Source organism: Podarcis filfolensis (genome assembly GCF_964270895.1).
Source record: "Podarcis filfolensis genome assembly, chromosome: 8".
Classification (NCBI taxonomy): domain Eukaryota; kingdom Metazoa; phylum Chordata; class Lepidosauria; order Squamata; family Lacertidae; genus Podarcis; species Podarcis filfolensis.
This window is the reverse complement of record NC_139611.1, coordinates 84,224,469-84,244,829: the sequence shown is the minus strand read 5'-3', so window position 1 is coordinate 84,244,829 and position 20,361 is coordinate 84,224,469. Positions and strand designations below refer to the sequence as shown.

The 20,361-nt window shown below is 47.8% G+C and overlaps 1 protein-coding gene across 11 annotated transcripts in view; it reads left to right on the top strand.

Annotated features, from left to right (window-relative positions):
• Nucleotides 1-20,361, top strand: part of RYR1 (ryanodine receptor 1) — a 228,207-nt gene that overhangs the window by 152,856 nt on the left and 54,990 nt on the right. For 6 of the 11 annotated variants that reach the window (XM_083626668.1, XM_083626666.1, XM_083626670.1 and 3 more), the window contains exons 63-73: nucleotides 7,339-7,577; nucleotides 9,840-9,921; nucleotides 10,669-10,799; nucleotides 11,635-11,949; nucleotides 12,413-12,653; nucleotides 15,012-15,099; nucleotides 15,211-15,303; nucleotides 16,527-16,541; nucleotides 18,511-18,681; nucleotides 19,858-19,917; nucleotides 20,074-20,211. In XM_083626668.1, the coding sequence (XP_083482794.1) occupies nucleotides 7,339-7,577; nucleotides 9,840-9,921; nucleotides 10,669-10,799; nucleotides 11,635-11,949; nucleotides 12,413-12,653; nucleotides 15,012-15,099; nucleotides 15,211-15,303; nucleotides 16,527-16,541; nucleotides 18,511-18,681; nucleotides 19,858-19,917; nucleotides 20,074-20,211 (1,573 nt within the window). The remainder of the gene's footprint in view (nucleotides 1-7,338; nucleotides 7,578-9,839; nucleotides 9,922-10,668; nucleotides 10,800-11,634; nucleotides 11,950-12,412; nucleotides 12,654-15,011; nucleotides 15,100-15,210; nucleotides 15,304-16,526; nucleotides 16,542-18,510; nucleotides 18,682-19,857; nucleotides 19,918-20,073; nucleotides 20,212-20,361) is intronic. The other 5 variants (XM_083626671.1, XM_083626667.1, XM_083626674.1 and 2 more) reach the window with 1 other exon arrangement.

Genomic DNA, 20,361 nt, shown 5'->3' with positions numbered 1-20,361 from the left:
TATAAAAGTACCTTAATATACAAGTTAAGACATTAAATAATAAAATTTATAAGCTAAAATTATCACATGGCCATTAATATATTAAGAAATAATGTTAATTAATACAATGTGCAATTATATTCGGAGTTTGGTGATAAAGATAGAATATAGCTTGATGTAGATAGGGTCAAATAAATTCATCTCCTTTACAGTTGGTGGCTACCTTGGCTATATACCATATTTTTCGCTCTATAAGACGCACCAGACCATAAGACGCACCTAGTTTTTGGAGGAGGAAAACAAGAAAAAATAATATTCTGAATCTCAGAAGCTAGAACAGCGCAGAACTCTTGCTGTTCTGGCTTCTGGGATAGCTGCGCAGCCTGTATTTGCTCCATAAGATGCACACACACTTCCCACTCATTACTTTTTGGGAGGGAAAAAGTGAGTCTTATAGAGCAAAAAATACGGTAATTTGCTCTAATATTCCTAGCAGCAGTTGCAAAGAGTGCTACACGGCAAGTCACATACTTATCTGTGTCTGCGATGAGATATAAAATCATGTCAGAGGGGTTCTGGCCAGGGGACCTTGTCATTATAGGTGCTAAAAATCTTTCTCTTGCTTCATTATATAAACCAGGTGAGTAATAATCCCAAATAATCCCTCACATGTGCACACCTGCGGAGAAGACCTATAAAGATGCATGGCTCACAGAAGATTGCCTCCCCTCTCTGTTTGGTGTGAATGAATGAATTTAAATACTGTGTATCTGCATTCACCAAAAATGTTTTCTGCAGAGTTTGCACATAGATGCCTCTTGTTATTTTTGTTATGTACTGAAGTTCTCACCCTGGGCCAGCAGGGGGATACTGTAAATAGTTGTCACTCAGGTCCACATATGCAAATAAGGGATAGTTACAGAAAATGGTTACTGCTGTGTTCTAGTGGAGCTCTATATAAGCAGGCTGGCTGAACCCTTCAGTTCAGTTCTGTTCTGGGCTGTGAATAAACAAAAGCTGTTTGAAGAATCGCTGTGTCATCTGATATGTTCACCCACAACTTAACAATTTTTGTTTCCAATTACATTCAGTTGTTTACGGTCTAGATTTTCTTATATTCTTTCCTCTCCTGTTAAATGTTTGATTGGTTATGTTTCTTATGTAACATAGGAACATAATCAAAAAGATTTTTTATGTATAAAAAAAGATTTTTTTAAACTGCAGCTGCTTTAGATGTTTTTTAACTATACCTGTTTTTAGAATGTTTTGAGTGGATTTTTTTTTTTAGAATGCTTTTAAAAATTGCTTGTGATGGAGGTGTTTGCTGCCCTGGGCTTCCTTGGCAGGGAAGACAGGATAAACCATAATGATAATAAATGTAAAAAGTAATAAGTGCGGCAAACAGTGTTGATGGATAAACTGAGGACAGAGACTGATGGCTTTATTGATGTTTGGCCTTGCTTTGATACATATGTCACACAAAGAGAGCATCATGTAGGCCACCCAGTGAACATGGGCATATCTGGGAGGACATAGCGGGTTGAGGGGCAAATGATTCTTTTAACATATGATCTAACTACACATTTTTGTGTGCTGGTAAGTTCAAGTGCTTCTTCCTGTGATTGGGAGTTTGGAAGTGTTTACTGCACTGCCTGGTTACAGTTGGGGACACATTTGTTTGGGTTTTTTTGTTGTTATTTATTTATCGTATTATTATTGAATAATAAGTGGGACGTGGGTGGCGCTGTGGGTTAAACCACAGAGCCTAGGACTTGCTGATCAGAAGGTTGGCAGTTTGTGTTCAGTTTCTGTTAATTGGTTCTCATGGGAAACTTACAGATTCTGGCTTCACACAATTAACTCAAGGCCGTGTCAATTTACTCTTGGCAGAAAGCCAAGGTCAGCTTGACCTAGAAACTACTTACTCTGATTGGTTAACGACCAGCACTCAACTCTGTTATCTAGGGATTGCTAGCACAGTTTGGTGTGTTAGGGGTGTGTTAGGAGTAGAAGTGCTGTGTATGGTTAAGAGAGAGAGAGAGAGAAAGGATTTATTTTGCTTTGTTTTGTATGCAGAAACTCTGCTGGTTTTATTTTTCCTTTTAATAAATCCTGTAAATAGTTATTCTGAGTCTAGCTGACTAGTCATTTCCACCTCAACTAGCTTCTTCGCTGTGCAGGAAAACTCTGCTACGTTTGGGCTAAAGCCATTAGTGCTATGCCTGACACTTCAAAGTTCCATGAGGTTATGGGAATTGTGCTGCCAGCCTGAGTTGTGGTGGTGTCAGCATCAACGGCGTTGGTTCCAGTAGTTCCAGAAGTTGTTGTTCCTGTTGGTGCAGCAGATGGACATTGGCTGGTTCCTGACTGTTGTGAGCTGGTGACGCAGTGGACACAAGGACAACAGCTGCAGCGTGTGAGTGCTGGGTGCTGTGGTTCCTGTTTTCTCTCTCGGTGGTTCCGGGTTCCAGGGACATCGCTCTCAAGATGGCCTCACAACCAGTTCAGATGGCTTTTGAGCGTCTGAATGACTCCAATTACTTGCTGTGGTCGGAACGCATGCAGGCAGTGCTGCAGAGGGATCGTCTCTGGCAAGTGGTGAGTAAGTTTCCTGCGAAGCCTGATGATGAAGACCTCGATAAAGACCAAAGAGCAAGGGCCACAATTGTCTTGGGGCTGGAAGATTCCCAGTTGCCGTATGTGAGGGGAATCAAGACAGCTAGAGGTGTGTGGCAAGCACTTAAAGAACTCCATGTGCGTGAGACAGCGGTTTCCAAGCTGTTCATTCGCAAGGCATTGTACAAGGCAATGTTACAGCCTGGGGTTACAATGCAGGAACACCTACACAGTTTACAGTTAAAGTTTGCTGCGCTACAGGAAAGAGACTGTGCATTAGACCAGCAGGAGAAGGTGGCTATTATTTTGAGTTCTCTCCCGGAAAGCTGGGATAATTTAGTTTTGTCTCTAGAAGGCATACAGGAGCGTGATTTATCAATCAGTTACGTTACTGGGCGTTTGATTGAAGAGTGGCAGAAGAGGCAAGAAAGGTCGTTGGCTGCAGAGGCTTCTACAGGCGGGCGGTTTGGAAGGAGTTCTCATGCCGTGCCAGGGGTGAAGCAAGAGCAGCGTGCCGGTGAGGAGTCTGCGTTTGCTGTTAGGCGTTGTTTCCGATGTGGGTCTTCAGCGCATCTAAAACGACAATGTCCTGAGTTGGTCAAGTCTCAGTTGCCGGTGCAGGAGCAGAGACGAGATCAGCAGCAGCAGCAGCAGCAGCGGAAAAAGAAGTTCTTCAAACAAAAACAGTCGACTCAGCTGGTGACCGCCGAGGTCAAGATTGCTGATGAGAAACAAGCTGTCTGGGTGGTCGATTCGGGAGCGTCTCGGCACATCGTAAATTCAGATGAATTGTTTGTTTCCAAGAACTCAGCACAGCGCAGCCAGGTGGCTCTAGCAGACGGAAGTACTTCCGAAGTGATTTCAGGGGGTGCAGTTTTTGTCCCTTGTCTTCGTGAATGCCTGCAAAATGTACTTTGTGTGCCTTCATTAAGGAGCAATCTGATGTCTGTAGATTGTTTGCTAAAAGCTGGGTTTAAAGTGTATTTTGAAGGAGACAGTTGCATTATTAAGAAGGCTGGTGAGATTTTAGGCACTGCTAAGTCAGAGGGAGGCTTGTTTTGGCTTAAAGCAGGATCTCAAGTTGCAGCAGTAGTCAGTAAATCTCAGCCTGCAGTGAATAACAAAGCTATACATGACAACTGTGTGCACTTATTGCATAGGAAAATGGGGCATGCTGGCTGGAAAAGTGTACTAAAAATGTCTGAATTGGCTGATGGGGGTAATTTAAAGAGTTGTAACAAGTACCTTGATTGTAATGTTTGTAAAAAAGGTTAAAACCCACAGAGTCTCTTACCCCAGAAGTGACAGAGTTAGTGAGTCACCGCTACAGCTGGTTCACATGGACGTAATTGGTCCGTTTGCTGTAAGCAGGGGTGGATCGCGTTTTTCATTAACAATTGTGGATGACGCCACGCGTTATTCTTGGGTTTATCCCATGAAGAATAAGGGTGACGTGTTCACTAAGTTTAAAGGCTGGGTGGCATCTGTGGAAAGATTTCTGTCCATTAAACTCAAAAGGATTCAGACGGACAGAGGTGGCGAATTTATGTCAAATGCTTTTAGAGATTGGTTACAAAAGCGTGGCATTGGGCATAGAAAAACGAACGCTTTTTCCCCAGAGGAGAATGGCGTTGCAGAGCGAAAAAACAGATCTTTACAAGACATGATGTTTGCCATGCTTGATGATGCTGATTTGCCCATGTCTTATTGGGGGGAGAGCATGCTCACCGCGTGTTATCTCCAAAATAGGCTCTTTCATCAAACAATAGGTACAACTCCATACTTTAAATTGTTTCAGAAAAAACCCAAAATTGACCATTTGCATGTGTTTGGATCAAAAGCCTGGGTATTAATTCCAAAACAAATGAGAAAGAAGGGAGATCCTAAGACCAAACAGTTAGTGTTTGTGGGTTACCAGGAGCTGGGAAAAGGTTTCCGCTTTGCTGAAGGGACAAATGGCATTGTGATCTCCAGGAATGCCATTTTTTGTGAACATAGTGGCTGGGAGAGACTACATGCCAATACTGAGGTTTGGTTTGAACCTTCCCAGGAGCTTCATGACTCTGAAGGTAAACATAGAGAATCAGAGTCTGAGGGGGAGGAAAGTTCAGATAAGAGCTCTCAAGTAAGTGGAATTAGCCAGAGACCAGTTGCTAAGCAAGAAAAGAGAGGTCGTAGTTCTGAGGAGGAAAGTGGGTCAGAAGAAAAATTTTCTCCCAGAAGATCTAAAAGACAAAACAAAGGAGTGCCTCCGGTGCGTTTTTCTCCAGATACTGCAAATGTGTTTAGTGTAATTGCAGAGCCCAAGAGTTTTCAGGAGGTGTTAAAGTTACCAAAAGAGGAGGCAGAGCTCTGGAAACAGGCAATGGAGGAAGAGATGTCCTCTCTGAATGAGCACAAGGTTTTTACACCAGTAGCAGCGCCTGAGGGGGCAAAGATTGTAGGCTGCAGGTGGGTGTACAAACTTAAACCTCTGGTGACAGGAGGGTACAAATACAAAGCTCGTTTAGTGGCTCAAGGATACTCTCAGAGGCCTGGAAAAGATTATGACGAGACTTTTTCCCCTACTGCTAAGGGGGACAGTGTAAGGCTGATTCTAACGCTTGGAGCAAAGAGAAAACTCCTGTTAAACCATTTTGATATCCAGACTGCATATTTACATGCATCAATATCAGAAGACCTGTATCTAGCCGAACCGCCTGGTTATGAGACAGGTTCCAATAGAGTGTTGAAATTAAACAAAGCTCTATATGGTCTCAAACAGGCTGCAAGATCTTGGAACAAATGTTTCCATGAGGCCTTAGTGTCATTTGGTTTCAAGCAGAGTACAGCTGACAATTGTGTTTATGTACGTGGTACAGGCAGTGATCAAGAGTTTTGTCTGATTTATGTAGATGATGTATTGTATGCTTGCAAAACAGATAAACAAACTAAAAGGTTTGCCAAGCAATTGTCCAGTAAGTTCAAAGTGAAAGACTTAGGCCCGGTTAGGACATATCTAGGGTTGGAAGTGTGCTGGGCCCAAGATGGCAGCTGCCTAATTAGTCAGCAGAACAAAGTTAAACAACTACTGACTACATACAGGATGCAGGATTGCAAAGGGGCAGTGGTGCCTATGGATCCAGGTTTCATAAAAACACTTCATGTAGATGAGAGTCCTGAATTTGAACATCCTGATGTATATCATTCTGTAATTGGAAGTTTATTGTATCTAGCACAGTGGTCCAGACCTGATATTAGCTATGCAGTAGGCATATTAAGTAGATTGGTCTCAAAACCCACACTAAATGCCTGGAAAGGGGTAAAACAAGTTCTGAGATACCTCAAACAGACAATTGGCTATATGTTACAATTAAATTCTTCAGAGGATGAAATGTTGAGTTGCTACTGTGATAGTGACTGGGGAAATTTGCCGGATAGAAAATCTGTCACAGGACTAGTCATAATGGTCGGTGGAGCTTTAATCAGCTGGCGGTCACGCAAGCAAGACGTTGTAAGTGTGTCATCAACGGAATCAGAGTACGCCGCGTTGAGTGAATTGTGCAACGAGGTGATTTATTTCAAGCATTTGTTAGCAGATTTAAATGTAAATTGTGGAGAACCAGTACAAGTTTACATTGATAATCAAGCTTGTATAACCTTAAGTAAAACAGAGGGTTTCAAATCGCGTTCCAAACATATCTCTGTAAAATACCAAAATGTGCGTTGCTGTGTACAAGACAATGTAATCACCTGTACTTATGTATCAACTGAAGAAAATGTAGCAGATGTGTTAACTAAACCATTGGCAAAGGTAAAGAACAAGCGAATGTGCAAGGGTTTAGGTTTGCTGGAAAAATAATCTCCTACATAGGTGTATTTGATGTTAATTGTCCAGCAGAATCTGTGAGGGGGTGTTCAGTTTCTGTTAATTGGTTCTCATGGGAAACTTACAGATTCTGGCTTCACACAATTAACTCAAGGCCGTGTCAATTTACTCTTGGCAGAAAGCCAAGGTCAGCTTGACCTAGAAACTACTTACTCTGATTGGTTAACGACCAGCACTCAACTCTGTTATCTAGGGATTGCTAGCACAGTTTGGTGTGTTAGGGGTGTGTTAGGAGTAGAAGTGCTGTGTATGGTTAAGAGAGAGAGAGAGAGAGAAAGGATTTATTTTGCTTTGTTTTGTATGCAGAAACTCTGCTGGTTTTATTTTTCCTTTTAATAAATCCTGTAAATAGTTATTCTGAGTCTAGCTGACTAGTCATTTCCACCTCAACTAGCTTCTTCGCTGTGCAGGAAAACTCTGCTACGTTTGGGCTAAAGCCATTAGTGCTATGCCTGACACTTCAAAGTTCCATGAGTTTGAATCCCCATGACGGCGTGAGCTCCCATTGCTCGGTCCCTGCTCCTGCCAACCTAGCAGTTTGAAAGCACGTCAAAGTGCAAGCAGATAAATAGGTACCACTCCGGCGGGAAGGTAAACGGCGTTTCCATGTGCTGCTCTGGTTTGCCAGAAGTGGCTGTGTCCTGCTGGCCACATGACCCGGAAGCTTATACGCCGGCTCCCTCAGCCAATAAAGCGAGATGAGTGCTGCAACCCCAGAGTCGGCCACGACTGGACCTAAGGGTCAGGGGTCCCTATACCTTTTACCTTATGGAATAATAAACCCAATTAAATGTTGCCACTCTAATGAGGCGGTATGTAGGGCCTCTTCGCTCGTAACCCTGTGCTAATCTGATCCCGGCACCTCCTCCCTGCAGGACAGTGATGAAATCGGGGCCTGAGATTGTGAAGGCCGGCCTGCGCTCTTTCTTTGAAGGGGCCTCGGACGACATTGAGAAGATGGTGGAGAACCTCAAGCTGGGCAAAGTGTCGCAGTCGCGCACCCAGGTCAAGGGCGTGGGCCAGAACATCACCTACACCACCGTGGTCCTGCTGCCGGTGCTGACCTCAATCTTCGAGCACATCGCCCAGCACCAGTTTGGGGATGACGTCATCTGTGAGCAAACGTTTGAGGCAGCAGGGGGGATGAGTGGGTGGAGCTGGGCTTCGAGGCATGGATAGGCCTGAATAGGTTGGCTGCTGTTAGCAATACAACAAGGCCTTGAATGAGCTGCTTAGGCTACACTGATCGCACCAGGGCAAGGATGGTGAATTAGGGGTGAGGAAGAAATTTGGTCCGCTCTGCAGTTTAACAGAAACCTAGCTGTTTTGCGCTCCTCAAAACAATACAGTGGTACCTCGGGTTACATACGTTTCAGGTTACATACGCTTCAGGTTACAGACTCCGTTAACCCAGAAATAGTGCTTCAGGTTAAGAACTTTGCTTCAGGATGAGAACAGAAACTGTGCTCCGGCGGCGTGGCAGCAGCGGGAGGCCCCATTAGCTAAAGTGGTGCTTCAGGTTAAGAACAGTTTCAGGTTAAGAACGGACCTCCAGAATGAATTAAGTACTTAACCCGAGGTACCACTGTACACGGAACTGAAATGTGGTGTAGTGGTTATGAGCGGTAGACTCGTAATCTGGTGAACTGGGTTTGCTTCCCCGCTCCTCCACATGCAGCTGCTGGGTGACCTTGGGCCAGTCACACTTCTCTGAATTCTCTCAGCCCCACTCACCTCACAGAGTGTTTGTTGTGGGGGAGGAAGGGAAAGGAGATTGTTAGCCGCTTTAAGTCTCCTTAGGGTAGTGATAAAGCAGGATATCAAATCCAAACTCTTCTCTTCTTCTATCCTTTGAAATTTGCACTGCTTCGGATTTTGTGAAGCGGCTTCCCAACCAATTATCATATGCCCAAATACGTATATGAGGGGAAAGCACGCACAAAGATCCATGCATTGGTGAAAATAACATACAAAAGAAGAAGCATTTTAATAGCCGGGAAGTTTAAAAAAATAAAAATACATGAAGCCGAACGGCATAGAAATCTGCATATATTAGGAGAAACCAACATTAAGGAAGACTTGGCGAAATAATAATGGTTGCAGACTGTTGGGGAAATGTGCTTCATCGAAAACTGAGAAATTGAAAAGGACAGGTTTGGCCATCGCTAGTGTAAATGGAGCCTAGTTGTTGTTTTTTTAAAAAATGAACACTTTATTGAATTGCAGTAACAGAAACCCAACAATATCACAAGCAAAAAAAGAAAAATAACAAATTACACAAAAGAAAAGAAAAAAAAGAACACACCAAAAAACACATAAAAACATAGACTTCCCTCCACCCAGTTTTTTGGGGGTGTAGCAGAGGTGGTAGTGAGGGGCCTGGTGGCCTTGGCCGAACCCCAGGATACATCCGAGGTAATGATGTTGGGGAAACAAGAGCTTTGTATCTCTGACAACAGAGAACTATAAGAAGGAGAAGCCGTATGTACCGTATTTTTCGCCCCATAGGACGCACCGGCCCATAGGACGCACCAAGTTTTTTGGGGGGGAAATAAAGAAAAAAAAAATTATTTCCCCCCCAGGCGCTTGTGGGGCTGGCTGTCCCCGGAGCTTGCGGGGCAGGCAGCGGGGAGAAGCGCTCTTCTCCCCACCTCCCGCCTACAGAATAGGTCCGGGGACAGCGGGAAGACACGCTGCGCCTCCCAGCTGTCCCCAGAGCTTGCGGGGCAGGCAGCGGGGAGAGGCGCTCTTCTCCCCGCCGCCCGCCTGCAGACAAGGTCCAGGGACAGCGGGAAGACGCGCTGCGCCTCCCAGCTGTCCCCAGAGCTTGCGGGGCGGGCAGCAGGGAGAAGTACTCTTCTCCCCGCCGCCCGCCTGCAGAACAGGTCCGGGGACAGTGGGAAGATGCGCTGCGCCTCCCAGCTGTCCCCGGAGCTTGCGGGGCAGGCAGCGGGGAAAAGCGCTCTTCTCCCCGCCGCCCGCCTGCAGAACAGGTCCGGGGACAGCGGGAAGACGCGCTGCGCCTCCCAGCTGTCCCCGGAGCTTGCGGGGCTGGCGGCGGGGAGAAGCACGCGTCTCCCCGCCGTCAGCCTCCAAACCACATCGGGAGACAGCGGGATGGCGGCGTTCCGCCTCCCCGCTGTCCCCCGACCTTGTGGGGCTGGCGCTGCGGCTCTCCTGAAGCCTGGAGAGCGAGAGGGGTCTGTGCGCACCGACCCCTCTCGCTCTCCAGGCTTCAGCGAAAGCCTGCATTCGCCCCATAGGACGCACACACATTTCCCCTTCATTTTTGGAGGGGAAAAAGTGCGTCCTATAGGGCGAAAAATACGGTATCTGGTCCTGAAACCAACACCCATTTTTCTGTGTGTCCCCGCAGTGGATGACGTGCAGGTGTCCTGCTACCGAACTCTATGCAGCATCTATTCCTTGGGCACTACTAAAAACCCTTATGTGGAGAGGTGAGTGCATTGTCACGAGAATCTTGGAGCAAAGGGTCTGTGCGCAATTGGGGGAGGGGGAGGCGCTGCTTATGCCCAGAGGTGGTAGAGCCCACACTGAAGTTCACACAATCAGGGTGGGGAACATAATTTGGAACCCAAATCACCCATTGTGGGATGAGCAGGGCTTTGCAATGGAAACAAAGAGCACCGTTCGCTTTCTTTTCTTTATTTTTTAAAATCCTTTTTATTGATTTTCCAATAAAAAACATCCAATTAATATATCCAATCATAAATAAAAACTAAAATAAAAAAAGACCAAATTATAGTCCAAATTATAATTATTAATTTTCTGGAGCTCCCCACAGTCTGGATCTCTGAAGCTTATCTCCACATCTCAGTCCTGCGTCTACTCGTTGTTTCCATATTTTCCACATCTCGATTTTGACGCTTTATAATTCTCCATCCCTGAGTCCACGATTCTCAATCATGTCAAACATCATATACTTTCACCCGTCAAATACAGCTTTATTAGTACATATTTTTCCAACTGTCTTTTTATCAGCGCAACTTCTTCTGACTCCATTCCAATCTGGGATGTTGTCCAAGTCTGAAGTTTAATGGCGCAGCAACTCCCAGTCATTAATTGTCCAAACCTTCCTTTTGAGCGTTATTGAACCAGTACCTTCCAAGTTAAATTGTTAGGCAGAGCACCTTTCGCTTTCAGTCCCTCTCACTTCTCCTTGTCTGTCTCTTCCAACTCTGCAGGCAGCGTCCGCAACTTGGTGAATGCTTGGCCCGGCTGGCAGCAGCAATGCCTGTGGCCTTCCTGGAGCCTCATCTCAACGAATACAACCCCTTCTCTGTTTACACAACCAAATCACCCAGGGAGCGAGCAAGTGAGTGCCTCTTTCCACCTGCCTTTCAATAATAATAATAATAATAATAATAATTTATTATTTATATCCTGCCCATCTGGCTGGGTTTCCCCAGCCGCTCTGTTTTTGTTTTAAATAACTTTTATTCAAAATTAAAACAAAACATATTATCCAGAAACATAACATCCTTATTCCCCCCCCCATTTTTCCTCCCTCCCCCCCCACAGAACCTACCCCCCAGCTTCCCTCAGTTCCAGTCTTTGATTTCTCTAAAAATGCTGTTTTCTGCATGTTACACAGTTGTATAAATCCTCAAACTATTTAGCTGATGATTATCAATAAAAAGTTTGTGAATGTTTATTCAAAACCAGCCAAGGAGTCCAGTTCGCTTTGTTGTATCTTCAAATACTTTGTAAAGGGTTCCCATTCTTCTTTAAAGTCACAGTTATCCTTGTCCCGTAGCTTGTGTGTCGGTTTTGCCAGTTCTGCATAGTCCATCAAATTTTTCTTGCCATGATTCTTGGGTTGGGGTTTCTTCAGTCTTCCATCCTTGTGCTACCAGAACTCTCGTGGCCGTTGTCGCATACATGAAGATGTTTTTCAGCTTTTTTGGCAGATCTTTCCCAACAATCCCTAATAAAAATGCTTCAGGTTTTTTATCAAATGTTAAATGGAACATTTTCTTCAATTCGTTGTATATCATTTCGGTTCCCCCAGCCACTCTGGGCGGCTTCCAACAGAATATTAAAATACAATAGTCTATTAAACATTAAAAGCTTTCCTTGAATGTGTGGGTCGTTTTGCACCTCCCCTGTTCCCAATCCAGGGGTTTCATGCCCTCCCTTTGCACCCCCAGTCCTAGGTCTTCCAAACCGTGTGGAGGAGATGTGCCCAGACATCCCTGTACTGGACAAGCTGATGAAGGACATCAGCGGGCTGGCAGAGTCAGGGGCCCGCTACACCGAGATGCCCCATGTGATCGAGGTCACCCTGCCGATGCTCTGCAACTACTTGCCCCGCTGGTGGGAGCGGGGCCCTGAAACCAACCCCCAGGGGCCCTGGTGCACGGATGTGACCTCCGACCAACTCAACACCTTGCTGGGCAACATCCTGAAGATCATTGTCAACAACCTGGGCATCGACGAAGCTTCCTGGATGAAGCGGTTGGCAGGTACGGAGGGTCAGAGAACAAGGAGGATGTGAATAATAATAATAATAATAATTTTATTATTTATACCCCGCCCATCTGGCTGGGCTTCCCCAGCCACTCTGGGCGGCTTCCAAAAAAATATTAAAATACTGTAATACATCAAACATTAAAAGCTTCCCTAAACAGGGCTGCCTTCAGATGTCTTCTAAAAGTCTGGTAGTTGTTTTCCTCTTTGACATCTGATGGGAGGGTGTTCCACAGGGCGGGTGCCACCACCGAGAAGGCCCTCTGCCTGGTTCCCTGTAACTTGGCTTCTCGCAGTGAGGGAACCACCAGAAGGCCCTCGGTGCTGGACCTCAGTGTCTGGGTACAACGATGGGGGTGGAGACGCTCCTTCAGATATACTGGACTGAGGCCATTTATGTGGGATTTGAGGCACTTTTTCTCATCCAAAGCCCCATCTTCTTAATTCTTCCCCACGTAGTCTTCGCTCAGCCCATCGTCAGCAAAGCCAAGCCGGAACTGCTGCGCTCCCATTTCATTCCAACCATGGAGAAGCTGAAGAAGCGCTCCGGGAAAGTGGTGGCCGAGGAGGACCAGCTGCGGCTGGAGGCCAAGACCGAGTCAGAGGACGCCGAGCTGCTGATCAGGGACGAGTTCTCTGTGCTCTGCCGCGATCTCTACGCCCTGTACCCCCTGCTCATCCGCTACGTTGACAACAGCAGGTACTTCGGATTTTGCACAGGGTGTTAACGCTTGCATGCAACACAGGTTTACAACAGAGGTGGGGAACCTTCGGCCTAGGGGCCAAATGCGGCCTCCAGGTCTCCCTCTCCCTCCCTCTCTGGCCCTCTCCCCAAGCCACACTCCCTCTTCCCGGGCTTCACCCCTCACCGCCCTGCTCCACACATCCCTGGGTCCTTGAACTTTACTGCTGCGTTGTTTGAACAACAGTCTAGTCCTCACATAAATTCCACTAGGTTAAATAATAATAATACCTTTATTGTCAATGTACAACCTGTGTACAATGAAATTAACCAAGCCTCCCTCCCCACACACAAACACTCAGTCTCATTGCACTCTGTGTGCTTGTCGCACAACACACCAACCCTGAAAGTCAGTTGCACTATATTATTTTCCATTCAGCAGCCTAACAGCCCACGGATAGAAACTGTTTTTTAGCCTGTTGGTACAACTGATTATACTTCTATATCTCCTGCCCGAGGGCAGTAGATTAAAGAGGTGCTGGCCAGGGTGTGAATCGTCCCTGAGAATTTTTCTCGCTCTCCTAAGGCATCGATTCCTTGCGATGTCATCTAGCGGGCTCAGGGGACAGCCCATGATATCATGTGCTGTGTTCACCACCCTCTGTAAAGACTTTCTGTCCGTGGCTGTCAAGCCAACGTACCACACTGTGAGGACACAGTGAGAGGACACTTTCTATTGTGGACTGGTAGAAGGAGGTCATCAATTGTCACACCAACGGTCAGGTACCAGGTTGGGTAGATGAGAACCACGAGTTCAGAGGCAGGAACATAGTCAAAGATGGGGTCACAGTTACTCAGACTAAACAGCACAGCTTGGAGCAAGCGAGTTGGCGAGGCTCCTGTTGCTTCCTCCAATCACAGAGTTCCAGCTCTGGCCACCGCAGGGGGTGGCACTGCAGCACAGGAGAGATTGAGCTAATAATGTCTCGGTGTGTCTGAGAAGTTCTCCAGCGGTGCAAGGAGTAAGGTGCCTGGTGTTTCTTCCTGAGTCCCTCTTTCAGATACCACACTCACAAGCTGCAGGCAGACTTGCGTGGCAAGTTCCCGACCTCCCCAGTCGGAAATAATGACACATGACACAATTATTAAGGTTAATGGGCTGAAAAAGGCCACAACTTTATTGGTTACAGGTGATGAGCGGTATTGGCTTAGGCATTGGTCCTAAGTGACTATATCTGACTCCAGCCCGTCTGCTTGAAGTCCGGGAAGGGTTAACCACCAGTAGGGGGAGTCCTGCTGATGCACATCAACTAGGAACCCACCCCCAGAGTCACCAATAGGGGGCGTGCCTTAGGCCCTAACCTCCCTAGGCTTTGGACAGGGTCACACACCCCGGAATCCTTTAATAATAATAATAATAATATCTTTATTGTCATTGCCCCCCTCTCAGGGACAACGAAATTACTTGACTGCTCCATAAAAACACTAATTAAAACAATACAGTATAGTACAGCAAGGAAGATTAGATGACTTTCAAAGTCCAGGCTTCCCATTCAGGGCCGAGATCGCTCTGGAGAAGAAGCTGTTCTTAAGACGGCTCGTTCTTGTCTTCATCGTCCTGTATCTCCGTCCCGACGGCAGGAGCTCGAAGAGACAGTGACCAGGATGCGATGGATCTTTTACTATGTCCAGTGCCTTCCTATGGCACCTTGTGGCATAAATCTGCTCTAAGGTGGAGAGTGGGCAGCCAACAATGCTCTCTGCTGCCTTAACAACTCTGCACAACCCCATCCTGTCCTGGGTAGTACAGCTTCCGTACCACACACATAAGCCATAAGTGAGCACGCTCTCAATGGCACAGTGATAGAAGGCAAGCAGCAGTTTCTGCGGAAGATGGTTTTTCCTTAGAATTCTCAAAAAGTACAGTCTCTGCTGCGCCTTCTTCACAAGCCCCCTTGTGTTGACACTCCAGGACAGATCCTCTTGTAATTCAATGCCCAAAAATCTGAACGTTGTTACCCTCTCCACACAGACCCCATCAATCAAACAGACTACCCTTCAATATGCAGGGCAGGTGATGGCGCTACCTCCCCTCTTCCATCTACAGAACTATACCAATGCCTAAACGCCAAATACCCAGAAAGTTGTGACGATTTGCTACGTTTCCCTTCCAAATGTTTATATCTAGATAACTGCACCATCCAGCAACAACTTGCATTGTCCACTTACAGGGATGGGAGAAAAGGGGGAGATAATCTAATACCGTGCCTTAAATTAGTTGTGTTGTGTGTTGTTTTTTAATGTGCCCCGAATATGCCCCATTAGCTATGGAAGTGGGAAGGTGGTATCTACTGACCGTTCTATTTTAATCTGCAGGGCCAACTGGTTGACGGAACCGAACTCGGATGCCGAGGAGCTCTTCCGGATGGTCGGGGAGGTGTTCATTTACTGGTCCAAGTCACACGTGAGTCGCCTTTTCAGCAGAGAGGGTGGTGGTTGCGTGGGTGCTGATGGAGACACGTGAGAGCATCTCCCACAAAATGTGGCTCATCTGTTCTTCCCTCCCATGCCCCAGAACTTCAAACGGGAGGAGCAGAACTTCGTAGTGCAGAACGAAATCAACAACATGTCCTTCCTGACAGCCGACAGCAAGAGCAAAATGTCCAAGGTGAGAGGAGGGCTGGGGTGTGGAAGAGGGGTGCTTGCCACCGGGGTGGGGGGTCTATCACCCCCAAAAGGGGAGCCTAGATGAACCTTTGAAGCGACAACCTCTGGGTTCTGTTTTGACCGGAAGTCCCTGATTGGCTGCCCTAGTGCAGTCGACAAGGGTTGACTTCCTGTGGAACAGGAAGTCCCCAACACAGCTATGAGATTATCAGATGCCCTTAGGCAAACCCTTATTGCTCAGTCCCAGTCCCACCTCCCCCTAACATGCCAGTAATCACTCCTGCCCGCCTTTCAGGGCTGTTGTGTGGATTACTGGGGTAATCTGTTAGGACAAAAAAAGACCTGTGCAAATTATTTTTTTGTTGTGATCTTCGGATGAAGGGCGGTATACAAATTTAATAAGCAATGGTGGTAATAGTTCAACAACATTATTAAAACTGTCTTTTCCTTTCCTTTGCGGGGTACCTACTGCATGTTGAAGTGGACCACCCCCCCCCCACCTCAGCCAAATACATCCCATCACCATCTGCAGCTGCACCACAATCTGCCACAGGCTGCCTCTGAGAGGGCCTGCCACCCCACCCTTTAAACTTGGCTGCCACCTAAGATGCTACTCCATCGGTCGTGTGCTTCCTCGCCCACCCCACGCTTGCACAATTCAGTTCTTACCTCTTTGCAGCATGCAGGAAGCCTGGGCCCAAGAAGCAGCTTTTGTGTTGGAGATCTAGGAGGGCGGGGTAGGCTGGGGTGAAGTGGGGAGGGAGGGCACCATGGGTTGACAAAGGGCATCACGGTATGGGGGGGGAGCATCAGAGAGCCCCTCCATACGGATGTCCTGCTCAAGGATCCCTCAGCAGACCTGCCTGCTTGCTTTCCTTCCTCTTGTGAACAGGGAGGACTAGAAACCTGGTTCTCTTCTTTTGGATAAACAACAAAAACACAAAAGAGCGGGGAGATTCCATGACAGCCAAATTCTGCCCAAGGCTCGGGCCTGGGCCTCTTCCTGTACGCAGCGGCTTTCTCGCTCTTCGGATTGCTCGCTTTGGGCAGGGCAGTGGGGAGAAGAAAGATGCCGGTGGACAGCTTTGGACCTTCTTGGACCTTCCCTGAATTCTTTGCCGGGTGTTTGTGTGAGAGGGAGGGGAGTTTGCCACTCCGTCTAACCTTCTCTTTCTCCTCTTCTGTCTTGTCTCCCTCTTCTCCCCTCGCCTGTGTTGAGTTTAGTCTGGAGAAGGCCAGGTTAGCGAAATAATGGACGTTCCGCCACCCCTTTTGTTGTTGTTGTTGTCGGGGGTTTTTTGGGGGGTGATCCTGTGGAGACAGCATGGTGCAGTGCGCATCTCTGCCGTAACCCTCCCCTCCCTCCTCCTGGGAGAGAACCATCTCGATCATAGCTGTCAACGTTTCCCTTTTTTAAAGGGAAACCCCCTTTTTCCGAATAGGATTCCTCTCAAGAAAAGGGAAAAGTTGGCAGCCATGATCTCGATATAAACAGGGGTGCCGGGAGAGAGGGAAGGGCTCGCGGCTGCATGGAGGATGGCAAGAACGCAGTGGCTTTCTGTGGCTGTGGCAGCAACGCATCATGCATCCGATGGGTTGGCACTGACGAGCCACCAAGTGCCCTCCGTTGGCGGGACCAAGCTCCCATCATGCCCTTGGACAAGACGCCATATTTCAGGGCACGACGCACCCCTGCTTCCAGAGTTACGTCATTTGTCTCCCTGGCCAGACTGTCCTGAAGCCTCTGACCTCAAGTGGTCCCTTCCTAAAAAAATCCACCTCCATTTGCTCGTTTCGGGAAGCCTTCTTCCTCTCCCAGCATGCATTGGGCCATGCACAGATCTCCGTCCCCTAACCTGGGCCCATGTACTCCAGGGTTTCCCCTATTTGCCATCTCTTCTCCTCCCCTACTTTCTGGATCCCGGATCCCATAATCCAGTGGTTGTGACATCCTTTGCCACTGCCTGCTGCCCTGCCACCACATGGGAGGGAGGCGGTGCCCGCGACGCCACACGTGGTAGATTATGTGTCTTGGCTGCCAACGGTGCTGTGTGTCTCTGTGTGCGGTTATGTGTAGAGGTTAGAAAGGCTCTTTTGCACAGCGGAATGTAGGAGGACAAAGGCACGGCGGGGAAGGAGACAAGGGTGTCTTGGTTCACGTTACCTTTCCAGGGGTCGGGGATGGCGGCTGCTCCATTTCATGCAAGTTCAATCCTTCTCCCACTCATCTCCAGCCCTGCCTGCCTTCATCAGTGAGATTCCAAAATCTGTCTCCTGTTTACTAGGCCTTCTTATACACCTGAGACCAGCCTTCCCCAGCCTTTTGGACTGCAGCTCCCATCATCCCTGTTCCGGGGCTGATGGGAGTTGTAGTCCAAAACATCCGAAGGGCACGAGGCTTGGGAAAGCTGCGTGCGACCCACTCGCTTGCACCGTTCTCTTCTGGTACTGCCTAGATCCCTTCAAAGCCCTCCCACCGAGCCTCTTCTGTGCCTCTAATTACACATGGCTGGATCTCTTCCACACTACCCAACTCTCAGCCCTCCTCCCAGTCTACACTGCCATGCGCTGGATCCCAGACTCCCACTTCACACCCCATTGCCTCCTCCTCATCCCCATAAGGCTGATTCGTACAGGACGTTTTCCGTACATGAGGACGGCTCTCATGTAGGGTGAAAACCATGTGCATTGCTGCTTCTGAAGTCACCCGGTGTGAGCATTTTCTTTTATTTCGTCTCCAGTTTATGGATCAAGAAGCCGGTGCATGCTTGCGGGTTTTTGATCCATGCACCCCTGGCAGAACACCTCAGAAGTAACAATGGACGTATTTTTCCTCCACCCCCGTTTGAATATTCCGTGTAATAAAGACTTTCCTACATTTGGAGCAGACCTCAAAGGACGTCTACCCCCGTGGAGTGCCTTTGTGCGAGGAACAACGTTGGCCATTGCTGGGGATTCTTCTTCCTCTTGTCTTCTCGCGAAGGAAAACACTCGCCCGTCATTCTCCCACGGGAGGAGCCTTTAGACCCCACCTCCCACCCCCGCGCCCCAAACCTCACTGAATCCTCAGAGCGGCGCTTGGCCGTTAAGCTTTTGCCCAGCTGATCTCTTGGCATGCCGTAGGATAGCCCGAGTGGCCGGTCCCCCTGCCACAACTCCCCGCACAGTATTAACTCCCCTTCTCTCCCTTTCCTAACCTTCCTCCCAGTCGGGTGGCTCAGACCAGGAGCGGACCAAGAAGAAGAGGCGTGGGGACCGCTATTCTGTGCAGACATCACTCATCGTGGCCACACTCAAGAAGATGCTCCCCATTGGCTTGAACATGTGCTCCCCCACCGACCAGGAGTTGATCAACTTGGCCAAGATACGCTATGCCCTGGTGAGAAGGTTGTGGGGGGGGGGCATGGGAATAATCATCTGCCTCTTTCACACAGGAAGGTTTGGAAGTGGGGGTTCCCAGTCTGGGGGACTTAGAATACTTTAAGAAAATACAAGTATACAGTCATACCTCGGCTTACAGCCGCTTCAGGTTGCGTTTTTTCGGGTTACGGACCACCAAAACCCGGAAGTACCGGAACGGGTTACTTCCGGGTTTCAGCGGTCGCGCATGCGCAGAAGCGCTAAATCACGCTTTGCGCATGCGCAGAAGCGCTGAATCGCAACCCGTGCATGTGCAGACGCGCAGGTACGGGTTGTGAATGCTGCGGTTTGCAAACGTGCATCACGCACGGATCGTGTTTGCAACCCGAGCATCCACTGTATTAGTTTCCAAATTGCATCCCGCCCTTCGTCCCAAAGGAGCCCAGGGTGGTAAACAGCAAAAATATTTTTTAAAGTACAAATTAAAAATGAATAAAAACATACAGTGGTATCTCTGGTTACGAACGCTTCAGGTTACGAGCTCCGCTAACCTGGAAGCAGCTGCTCCTGATTGCGAACTTTGCCCCAGGATACGAACGGAAATCGTGTGCTAGAGGTGCGTGCACGCAGCGGGAGGCCCTATTAGTGAAAGTGCGCCTCAGGATAAGAACAGCTTCAGCTTGAGAACAGACCTCCGGAACGAATTAAGTTCGTAACCAGAGGTACCACTGTACTTGAAAACATCAAAAAAATATTCAGACACATTTAGAACATCAAGAAGCATTTAAAAACAATCACATACCCTCACAGTTATTAATTTCATGGTTGCCGTGGCCAGTATCTCTCAGCCATTAAATGCCTGGGTAAGCAGGAATGTTTTTAACTTTCTTCTGTATTGAGGGAGGCAGGTACCCTTCACCTGGGGCAGCATTCCACAGACAGGGAGCCACCACCAAGAAGGCTCTGTCTCGGGTCAGTGCCAACCAGGCAGCAGGCAAGAATAACCCTCTTATTTGGACGAAAGGTTGGCTATAAATGTAGTCAATAATCATAATCATAATAATAAATATAGTACCATAAGCATGTGTGTACAGTACAGCTCACAGGTACTTGTTGCCAAATAATATCAGGCGTGACTGTTGCCACTCTCGTTTGCTCATATGAAGGCCTCCTCTTTCTTTCAATCTCTCTACAGAAAGACACTGATGAGGAGGTACGTGAATTCCTCAACAACAACCTGCACCTCCAGGGCAAGGTGAGTGTCACAAGAATGCTTGAGGAATGAGATCTTTGCAAGTTCAAAATACACCTCCCAGACTAGTGAGGGAGCAAGTCAGGCCTCCTTACCCTGAATGAGGGGCGCCCGTCTTTCTCAACTGCAGTGACGCCCATCTTTTTTTCCCCCTTGCAGTGTGAGAACTCCTCATCCATGCGCTGGCAGATGGCCCTTTACAAGGAGATGTCTGGCAAAGCCGAGGACAGCAACAATCCGGAGAAGATTGTCAAACGGGTTCAGGAGGTTTCGGCTGTGCTCTACCACCTGGAACAGGTACAGGCAGAGAAAGCTGGCAAGCTGGGTTTAGCAGGCAGAAGAATGTGGCCAGATTTAACCAGCAGGTGATCTAGGCAACTGTTAAGTGGCTCACCTGGGTAAGGGCCTTCAACTTTTAATGGGTTGCCATCACTTCTGCTGTTTCGT